This window comes from Sminthopsis crassicaudata, chromosome 4, assembly GCF_048593235.1.
Source record: "Sminthopsis crassicaudata isolate SCR6 chromosome 4, ASM4859323v1, whole genome shotgun sequence".
NCBI classification, from domain to species: domain Eukaryota; kingdom Metazoa; phylum Chordata; class Mammalia; order Dasyuromorphia; family Dasyuridae; genus Sminthopsis; species Sminthopsis crassicaudata.
Genome location: NC_133620.1, coordinates 295,510,261 through 295,521,542, shown reverse-complemented (window position 1 = coordinate 295,521,542; position 11,282 = coordinate 295,510,261). Strand labels below are relative to the sequence as shown.

At 38.6% G+C, this 11,282-nt stretch overlaps 1 protein-coding gene across 1 annotated transcript; it reads right to left on the bottom strand.

Moving 5' to 3' along the window:
* Positions 1-354: 354 nt before the first annotated feature.
* VMO1 (vitelline membrane outer layer 1 homolog) lies at positions 355-3,145 on the bottom strand. The gene is made up of 3 exons (XM_074311701.1): positions 2,771-3,145; positions 2,480-2,595; positions 355-1,910 (listed from the first exon to the last, which is right to left on the bottom strand). The coding sequence occupies exons 1-3, from the start codon at positions 2,990-2,992 to the stop codon at positions 1,613-1,615; spliced, it is 636 nt and encodes a 211-aa protein (XP_074167802.1). The 5' UTR covers positions 2,993-3,145; the 3' UTR covers positions 355-1,612.
* Between the last annotated feature and the right edge of the window lie 8,137 nt (positions 3,146-11,282).

The window sequence follows — 11,282 nt, the reverse complement described above, 5'->3', positions numbered from 1 at the left end:
GGGAGAGGGTGAAAACCCCCCACAATACTAGATTTTATAGAGTTCCCAGAAGCTTAGAATCAAAGGGAAGGATTAGAGTTCAGATCTTGCACTTTCCATTATCTCCGTAGGATCATAGAATTAGAGTTGAAAGAGTAAATCAAGAGACATCTTTCTAGTCCAACCCTCCTTTTATGGTGAAAAAAAAAAAAAAAAAAAAAAGGAAGCCCAGGGAAGTTACATAAATAATTATATAACATTAAATGACAGGATTAAGATTTGAACTCAAACCACCAGTATTGTTCTGCACTACACCCACAGTGCCTTTTCCAGAGGATTGAATGTCCAATTAGGAGTCCAATTAGGCAATTGGAGTTTGCTGTGTTAGCAGGCAAATCGCTAAACAACCATTTATTAAGCCTGTGCTGGAAATACAAAGAAAGGCAAAAATATTACCTGCCCTCAAGGAGCTTACATTTTATGAAGGAAAACTACTTTTGAGAACTAGGTAGTTAAAAGATAAATGCAGATTAAATAGAATACAATCTTAAAAGGAAAGGCATTGGCGGCTTGGAGAACCAAAAAAGGATTTCCTGCAAAAGGTAGAGCTTGAAGTGAATCTCGAAGAAAGCTGAGGAAACTAAGTGAGAGGGCAGAACTTTCTAGGCATGGGTGGGGGAGAGTCAATGCAAAGGAATTGAAATACAAGTTTGAATATCTTGTTCTAGAAACATCCTAAGAGTTTATGGGGAGGAGTAAAGTGTAAGGACAGAAAGGCTGGGTGGTGTCAGGTTATGAAGAGATTCAAAAGCTAGAGGACTTTATAAATGATTCTGGAGCTCATTAAGCAGAGGGATGACATGGTTTGACCTACACTTTAAAAATATCATGTCACCATTTGAGTGGCTAATGGTTTGGAATAAGGAGAGAACTGAGGCAGGGAGACCAGTTAAGACTTTTGCAATGGCAGAAGGAGAGGCAACGAGGGACTGAACTAAGGTTAGAGCTGTGTGAGTGGAAAGGAGACAAAGACGAGATGCTGTGGTGCTAGAAAGTACAAGATTTGGCAATGAGATATATGGAGTAAGAGTGAGGAATCTGAAGGGTCAAACCCAGGTGAGTAGGGTGATGGTGACCTTAATTTTCTCATCTGTAAAATGGAATAACCATTGCACTGCTTCACAAAATTGTGAGGGAAAGAATTATTCTTATAAAGTAGAAAATACAGAGAAAAGGAAGGATTTCCCCCCCAACACCACAAAGCTAGCATTTACCAATGCTTAGGACACTGTGAGGGTGGAACTACAAGGAACAAAACCTGTTCCCTGTCTCTTTGAGGGTTTACAATTCAGTGAGGGAAATACATATGAGAAGGGGGGGGACAGAGGTTCAGCTGACACCTAGATTCTTTAGGAGCACACAAGATAGAGGATTGGGATGGGAAGACATTTACTATGAAGGAATAAAGGACAAGAGAGGGGGTATATATGTGGATGTTCAAATCTGATTAACGCTAGATTCCCTTAAGGAGTAAATTGACTTTTGGGCAGGCTTTGTGGAGAACTTGGCGAGAGATTTGGGAGAAAAGAGAAATTTAAGGAAAGAGACACTGATAAGCAATTTGTGATGGATCTTAGCTGTTGCAACAGAAAAAACGAACGTCATTGAGTGCTGTGTCATCTCGGAGCCCACTCGGAGGCTCCAGCTTTGTTTGAAGGCCGCAAATACCCTTGGAACAATCATCACTCCAGGACCCGAATTTGCCCCACTCCAGGCCGGGCCCTTCCAGTTCTTCACTCCCCGAGCAGCGGAAGCGCACGTTGTTAGCTGCAGTATTGTCTCCTGGGGTGCTGGGCTCTTCCACCCGCAGTGAGAAAGCGGCAAGGAAGCCACCATCTGGACACCACTGCGGCTCAGACCACGTTCCCCACCTTTAAGGGAGCAAAGAGGGTGGGCCTACTGAAGTATGGAACTCTCCATTAGAAATCCTTTCCCCTTCCCCTTTCCCCCCCCCTCTATCAGACTTCCAATTCCCAAGTTCTCCAAATCCTCATGAAATAAGCAAAACACTGCATAAAAGGAGGTTCTTTAGCTCCCTCACACAAGGGAAGGACAAGGCCGGTGCTGGGAGGAATGACCTGTTCCTTTTCTCCTACTCTGATTAAAGCACTTTACGACAAACTCCCAGTCAGTCAGTCAGGAGAAGGAAAAACTAGAGTGAATTGTCACCAAACACACACACACACACACACACACACACACACACACACACACACACACACACACCCCTTGTCCTCCACACTTTCCCCCCTCTCCCTAATCGAGCAGATTTCTAGTTACAGAGGAGATCGAGTCTATCTCCAGAGAATTCCAGGGACACAGGTCAAAGTTCAGGAAACCACGTCGGAAGCAAAGAAGCCTGACCCTTTTCCCTCTTTGGTTTCCTGGATGGGGAAGGGACGGAGGAGGGGGAAGGAGGATTCCACGCCCGGGGTCATACCTTCCAGACTGAGAAGTCACCACGTGAGTGTTGCGCTCAGCGTCGCCTCGGGCGCAGTGAAGCCGGACCCCGTTCAGGGAGGTATCATCTCCCGGAATGCCTTGAGGGGGCTCGACCTTAGAGAGGGTGGGGAATGAAGAATCAGAATCCCGGTTTCCCGACCCAAGCAGTAGAAGGATGTGCAGAGAAGGAAGTCTCCACGCCCTTTCCCCACCAATCAGGGACCCAGACATCTAACGGTTCCCACCACCAACTAGGACTCCCCAGAGACCTAGACTGAAGGTCCCCAACCTTGAGGGAGAAGCCACTGGCGAAGAATCCATCCGGACACATCTCGGGCCACGTCCACTCTCCCCAGGGTCCCCCATTGGGGACCTCAATAACGGCTGTATAGGGGCGTCCCTCACGTTCCCTGGCGTCGCTGTCTACAGCACAACCAGTCCTGAGACATGATCCCAGGAGGAGCAATTGCAACACAGGATGTGGCGCCATGAACCGGGCTCCCCAAACCATCCTGCCTTTGTCTGGTCTTTCACCACAGTCGCAGCTCTTATAGCTAGCACTCCCACGGGCTCCAATTGCGGAAGAGGCAGGGACAGAGGAAGAGATTAAGGAACACGTAGAACAGGAGAAACGCCAGGTCCTGGTGCTTTTGAGCTAAAGATCGTGGAAAGCAGTTAGAGGATGCTAATAGAAGGGGGAAAAAATCTGTTCTTTCAATCAATTTACTAAGGCTTTATTAAAGGCTTGCTAATGAACTAGATATTGCAGCTAGACTTGGAGGTTACAGACAAAAATGAAATAGTTATTGCACTTGCAATTTACATGGTATTTGGAGGTTGGAAATGAGGTGAGGAAAGGGAAGCAACTCTTTTTTTTTTTTTCTTTTAATAATAGCTTTTTATTTTTTCAAGATACATGCTAAGATAGTTTTCACCCTTGCAAAACCTTGTGTTCCAAATTTTTCTTCTTCCCTCCTGACCTCCTTCCTCCCCTAGACAGCAAGTAATCCAATTTAGGTTAAACATGTGCAATTCTTCAGAACATATTTCCACTTTTATCAGGACAAACAAGAAAAATCAGATCCAAAAGGAAAAAAATAAGAAAGAAAAAAAACCAAAACAAGTAAGCAATTCAGTCTTCATAGTCCTCTCTCTGGATGTGGATGGCTCTTTCCATTCAAGTCTATTGGAATTGCCTTGAATTACCACATTCTTGAAAAGAGCCAAGTTCATCACAGTTTATCATCACATAATCTTTTTGAACAATGTTCTCTTGGTTCTACTCACTTCACTTAGTATCAGTTCACTTAAGTCTTCCCAGGCTTATCTGAAATCAGCCTATTATAGAACAATAATATTCCATTACATTCATGTACCATAACTTATTCAGCCATTTTTCCCAACTGTTGAGCATCCACTCTATGTCAATTTTCTTGTCACTACAAAAAGGGCTGCTACAAAGATTTCTGCACATGTGGGTTCTTTTGGGGGAAGCAACTCTTATTCTAATAAGTATCCAGAAAATATAAACAAGTAAATACCAGGTATTAGAGAGGGGTACCTGGATTCTCTCATCAGAAAAAAGTCTCATTCAAGGAGCATTATTGAACTGAGTTTTGAAAGACGAAGAGATTCTAAGGATCAGGTGAATTCAAGTTCTTTCTATTTTGGGGCAAGTCAGCCTGTGCAAATGTAAGCAGAGTTAGAAATTAAATATTGCATATGTAGAAAAGCAAGAAGGCCAGTTAGGCTAAATCATTAAATGTTGGAAAGGTAATAGAGATTAAATTGGCTATCCCAAAGAAAGTAAAATAGTAAACCCCAAAATGCCAGAGTGTCATGGCACCTGGCCATGCCCACCCAGCACTGGGAGTGAGTCAGCACCATCCTAGCACAGTCACAGCCACTTTGCCTGAGGAAACTTGGAATACCTCTCCTTGCCCTAAAAGCAGATCCTGTAATGAGCCAGAACTCTGGAGAAGTGTATGTAAAACAACAATTTTTACAAGGTGTTAATTTAGTGGAATTGATAAGAGGCTGCTTATCTAGTTTAGCATGGTTCTCTAAGAAGTTCAGTATGATTGAATTAATCTTACAACAAATAATGGTTCCCTAGTAATATAATGACTAACTTATACTCAGCATGATAAGTGGATTTAATTGTAATAGAGTATTTAAGAGGTCAGAATCAGACCTAGAGACAGACTTGGACACAAACTCAGAGAAGACAGAGAACTAGAGGCTGAAGCTCAAACTCTCAGACTGGGAGAGATATTCCATCTTTGATCAGGCTCCTTGTAGCTCTCTTTCATTTTTTCACTGAAACCAAGGCCTGTCTGAAGTGCCTCCAGAAAGCTAGCCTGGGTCCAAAGCAAGGAGACAGACTGTGAAGGAGACAATAAAAAATTTGGACTTTATCCCTGGCAATTCTTGTGATGATTACTCTGCTAAAATGAAGGCTGCTCCCAAGACCTCCAGGAAGCTAACAAGAACATTACAAGATCCCAACACACACACACACACACACACACACACACACACACACACACACACACAAATGAGTAAAAAGGCAAAAAGAACTCCAACCATAGATAGTTTTTGTGGTGAAAGAGAAGAACAGATTTCAAACCCTGAGGAGACTAAAAGCAGATTATCTTCAGATGAAGCCCCAAAAGTTGGTATAACCAGGTCCCCATCACACAAGACTCTCCTAGGAGAAATTAAAAAGGATCTTAAAAGAGAGCTAGAAGAAAAATAAGGAAAGGAAAGGAAAACTTTTCAAGAGAATTTGGAAAAGGCATATAACTCATTAAAAGATAGATTTGACAAAATGAAAAAAGAAAACAACTCCATAAAAAACAGAATTTGTGAAATGGAAAAGGAAAATAACTCCTTAAAAAACAGAACTTAGTGAAATGGAAAAAAAAATTCCTTAGAACAGAACAACTCATTTAAAAACACAATTGGACAAATACAAAAAGAAGTAAAAATAAAAAAGTAAATGAACAAAATAATTTCCTAAAAATCAGAATTGAACAGATGGAATGAATGACTCAATGAGACATGAAAAATCAGTCAAGCAAAACCAAAAAAAAAAAAAAGAAAAAATAGAAAAAAATTAAAATACTTACTTGGGAAAACAAAGGCTGGAGCAGAATGTATTATGCTTCAGGTGAAGTAAAAAAAGCAGGGGTAGCCATCCTGATCTCAGATCAAGCAAAAGCAAAAATTGATCTAATTAAAAGAGATAAGGAAGGAAACTATATCTTGCTAAAGTATTAAGGGGCAGGTCAATTCTCACAGACTCTGTACAGACTTCATAGCATCTGAAGGAGTTGCAGTGTAGCCTTTGCTGGCACAGGTGTTGCAGACTGGGAATGAAATAAGTTGGAGGCAGAGGGAAGAGGAGAGAGGTCAAAGAATGCAAGGGCCTCTCAGTCAGAGAGGTCAGAGAACAGCAACTTCCTCTCAGTTCCCTTGTTTCATCCTGTCACATGAGGAGATCCAGTCTGTAAGTCTGGGTTGGATCTCCAGCAGCCACTGTCAGGTGGCTCCAGTGACACAACATATGGCGCCTGAATGTAGGGCATAAGAAGTATAAGAATTACAAGAAGAACTAGCAGTGTTCCAGAGTTGTTCATGAGAAATATCCTTCCAGAGTTCCTTCAGTAATCCGTTCTTGGGGAAGGAAAGGAAAAAGAGCTCCGGTAAGACTTTTTTAGTTGGGATAATTAAATGGGCCAACACATCAAAGGCCAAGCCAGGAGACTGATGAGAGACTTAAATGCCTGTTCTGACGATAGTCCTCTTCTCCTTTTGAAAGCTTGCCTCCATGATATTTCACAAGATCAACACCTGCTACAATCATCCAGAAGTGATAGTGCTGCTTGCATTTCTCAGTATGCAGACCATGTTGTGGGGGGATAATAATAGCAAAAAACAAAGAAAACAGGCAATTGTTAAGGAGCAGGTCAATTCTCCGAGAGCCTCCACAGCTGTGAATCATAGCATCTGAAGGAGTTGCAGGACAGTCTTTGCTGACATAGGTGTTACAGAGTGAGAATGTCATAAATTAGAGGCAAAAGGAAGAGAAGAGAGGTCAAAGAATGTAAGGGCCTCTCAGTCAGAGAGGTCAGAGAACAGCAGCTGCCTCTCAGTCTCCTTGTATCATCATCTTACACAAAGAGATCCGTTTTGCAGGTCTGGGTGGGATCTCCAGCAGCCACTGTCAGATGGCTCCAGTGAAACAATACTAAAGGGTATATACCATAGATAATGAAGCAATATCAATATTAAACATATATGCACCAAGTGGTGTAGCATCTAAATTCCTAAAGGACAAGTTAAGAGAGTTGCAAGAAGAAATAGATAGCAAAATTATAATAGTTGGAGATCTCAACCTTGCTCTCTCAGAACTAAATAAATCAAACCACAAAATAAATAAGAAAGATGTTAAAGAGGTAAATAGAATACTAGAAAAGTTAAGTATGATAGCTCTTTGGATAAAATTGAATGGAGACAGAAAGGAATACACTTTCTTCTTGGAAATTCATGGAACCTATTCAAAAATTGACCATATATTAAGGACATAAAGACCTCAAAATCAAATGTAGAAAGGCAGAAATAGTAAATTCATTTTTTCAGATTAATATTACATTCAATAAAAAGCCAGGGGAAAATAGTCCAAAAAGTATTGGAAACTAAATAATCTCATCCTAAAGAATGAATGGGTGAAACAGTAAATCATAGACACAATCAATAATTTCATTCAAGAGAATGACAACAATGAGAAAACATACCAAAATTTGTGAGATGCAGTCAAAGCGGGAATAAGGAGAAATTTTATATCGTTAGATGCTTACTTGCATAAAATAGAAAAAGAGATCAATGAATTGGGTTTGCAACTAAAAAAAGCTAGAAAAAAGCTAATTAAGAACCCCCAATCAAATACCAAACTTGAAATTCTAAAAATAAAAGGAGAGTTAATAATAAATTATTATAATAAATTGAAAATTGAAAGTTGAATTAATAAATTCATTGAATTAATTGTAATAAATAAAACTAAGAGTTGGTTTTATGAAAAAATCAACAAAATAGATAAACCTTTAGTAAATTTGATTAGAAAAAGGAAAGAGGAGAATCAAATTGTTAGTCTTAAAAATGAAAAGGGAGAACTTTCCACCAAGGAAGAAAAAATTAGAACAATAATTAGGAGTTACTTTACTCAACTTTATGCCAATAAATTTGATAACCTAAGTGAAATGGAGGAACACCTACAAAATTATAGATTGTCCAGATTAACAGAGGAGGAAGTAAATTGCTTAAATAGTCCCATTTTAGAAAAAGAAATAGAAAAAGCTATTAATCAACTCACTAAGAAAAAATCCCCAGAACCAGATGGATTTACATGTGAATTCTATCAAACATTTAAAGAACAATTAATGCTAATAATATATAAACTATTGGAAAAAATAGAGAATGAAGACTCCTACCAAATTCCTTTTATGACAAAGACATGGTATAGATACCTAAACTAGGTAGGATGAAAACAGAGAAAGAAAATTATAGACCAATCTCCCTAATGAATATTGGAATAAAATAGTCAATAGCCTCTATTTAAAACCATCATTAAGCATCATATATAATGGAGATAAACTGGAACCATCCCAATAAGATCAGGAGTGAAACAAGATTGCCCACTATCACCATTACTGTTCAATATTGTATTAGAAATGCTAGCTTCGGCAATATGAGAAGAAAAAGAGATTAAAGGAATGAGGGTAGGTGAGGAAACCAGATTATCACTCTTTGCAAATTACATAAAAATTCTTCCTGCAGGTAACTAGACAAGCAAAAGTAACTTTTAACCATGAGGTTACATATCCAGGTTGGCCAATGTGGCAATCAGATCTGTGCGAAGTTCTGGGAGGTGATCAGTGATGAACATGGCATCGACCTTACTGGCACCTACCATGGGGACAGCGACCTGCAGTTGGACCGGATCTCTGTCTAGTACAATGAGGCCACTTGTGGCAAATATGTATAGTATACTTAGAGAACCCTAGAGAATCAACTAAAAAGCTATTAGAAATCATGCACAACTTTAGGAAAGTTGCAGGATACAAAATAAATCCACATAAATCATCAGGATTTTTATACATCACTAACAAAATCCAACAGCAAGAGATACAAAGAAAAATTCCATTTAAAATAATTGTCGATAGTATTAAATATTTGGGAATCTATCTGCCAAGGGAAAGTCAGGAACTATATGAGCTTTTGCTCTACAAAACACTTTTCCGCACAATAGATCTACACAACTGGAAAAATATCAAATGTTCTTGGATAGGTCAAGTGAATATAATAAAGATAATAATACTACCTAAACTAATCTATTTATTTAGTGCTATACCAATCAAACTCCCAAGAAACTATTTTACTGACCTAGAAAAAATAACAACAAAATTCATCTGGAAGAACAAAAAAAAAGGTCAAGAATTTCAAGGGAACTAATGAAAAAAAAAAAATCAAATAAAGGTGGCCTACCTGTACCAGATCTTAAACTATCTAAACAGATCTAAAGTAGCGGTCATCAAAACCATTTGGTACTGGCTAATAAACAGATTAATTGGTCCATGGAATAGGTTGGGTTCACAGGACAAAATAGTCAATAACTATAGCAATCTAGTGCTTGACAAACCCAAAGACCCCAGTGTTTGGGATAAGAATTCACTATTTGATGAAAACTGCTGGGAAAATTGGATATTAGTATGGCAGAAATTAGGCATTGACCTACACTTAATACTATATATCAAGATTTCATTCTTTTTTTTATCATTATAGCTTTATATTTACAAGATATATGCATAGGTAATTTTTCAGCATTGACAATTGCAAAACCTTTTGTTCCAACTTTTCCCCTTCTTCCCCTCACCCCTTCCCTCAGATGGCAGTTGACCAATACATGTTAAATATGTTAAAGTATAAGTTAAATACAACATATGTATACATGTCCAAACAGTTATTTTGCTATACAAAAAGAATCAGACTTTGAAATAATGTACAATTAACCTGTGAAGGAAATCAAAAATGCAGGCAGACAAAATTAGAGGGATTGGGAATTCTATGTAATGGTTCACAGTCAATCTGCCACAGTTCTTTCGCTGGGTGTAGCTGGTTCAGTTCATTACTGCTCTATTGGAACTGATTTGGTTCACAAGATATCATTCTTTTTGTCTAGATCATGAACCCATTTTGATGGGTTCATGATCTAGACATAAAGAATGATAAATTAGAAGAACATAGGATAATTTATATCTCAGATCTATGGAGGAGTAAGAAATTTCTGACCAGGGGCAGCTAGGTGGTGCAGTGGATAGAGCACCAGCCTTGAATTCAGGAAGACCAGAGTTCAAATCTGGTCTCAGACACTTAACACTTCCTAGCTGTGTGACCCTGGGCAAGTCACTTATCCCCAGCCTCAGAAAAAAAAGGGGAAAAAAAAAAAAAAAGAAAAGAAATTTCTGACCAAAGGAGAATGAGAGATCATTATTGATCACAAAATAGATAATTTTGATTATATTAATTTAAAATATTTTTGTACAAACAAAACTAATGCAGACAAGATTATAAAGGAAGTAATAAACTGGGAAAACATTTTTAGATTCAAAGGTTCTGATAAAGGCTTCATTTCTAAAATATATAGAGAATTGACTCAAATTTATAAGAAATCAAGCCATTCTCCAATTGATAAATGGTCAAAGGATATGAACAGACAATTTTCAGATGAAGAAATTGAAACTATTTCTAGTCATATAAAAAGGTGCTCCAAATCATTATTGATCAGAGAAATCCAAATTAAGACAACTCTCTGAGATACTACTACACACCTCTCAGGTTGGCTAAGATGACAGGAAACAATAATGACCAATGTTGGAGGGGATGTGGAAAAACTGGGACGCTAATACATTATTCGTGGAAACATGAACGGATCCAACTATTCTGGAGAGCAATTTGTGCATATCTTTTGACCCAGCAGTGTTACAACTGGGCTTATATCCCAAAGAAATCTTAAAGGAGGGAAAGGGACCTACATGTGCAAAAATGTTTGTGGCAGCCCTCTTTGTAGTGGCTAAAAACTGGAAACTGAATGGATGCTCATCAATTGGAGAATGGCTGAATGAATTATGGTATATGAATTTAAAGTTTCAAGTAAATGCTAGTTATTATTATTATTATTATTATTAGGTATATGGTAAGAGTAATTAGGGATTACAGTTAGAAAGGGCATAATTAGCAATCGAATAAGGGGACAAGAGATTCAAAATGAAAGGATAATGTAGAGTTGAGTACATTCACCAAGGAATTAAGCTAAGGGATCAAGGAGAGTGTAGCCAATGCAGAAATGATCACCTGGAAAAGAACTGGGTAGGGTGGGGTGAGGTGAAAGGAATGAGGATCATGGTGAGGATTAAAAAACTAGATTAAGGCATAGGGAAAGATGGAATGATGAAAATGAAATGATTCTCTGGATTTACCCTCCCAACTCACACATGTACTAGTAGGCTAGGTTCCTTTTTATCTTGTTCAAGATTTTAGAGGTGCCCCAAAGAATTTGAGTTATTTCTTTTTTCTTTTGTTAATACTTTCAGAAATTCTTGTTGGAGTTGGGTTCAATTAGAGTTTTTCTTTGAGGCTTTGCTATTTTCCACATTGTTGTTGTCTTCTAAGTTTATGTCTTGATTGTTGTTTAATCATTTTTCCAATCTATTGGGCTCTGTCCACCTTTGGATGGGGAGGTA

Bases quoted from the DNA above. Each gene is read 5' to 3' on its own strand.
- VMO1 (XM_074311701.1), bottom strand. From the start codon at position 2,992: ATGGTTTGGGGAGCCCGGTTCATGGCGCCACATCCTGTGTTGCAATTG. The intron at 2,596-2,770 runs GTTGGGGACCTT...ACCCTCTCTAAG, and splicing joins CCAGTGGCTTCTCCCTCAAG to GTCGAGCCCCCTCAAGGCAT. The intron at 1,911-2,479 runs GTATGACCCCGG...GCTCCCTTAAAG, and splicing joins GTGACTTCTCAGTCTGGAAG to GTGGGGAACGTGGTCTGAGC.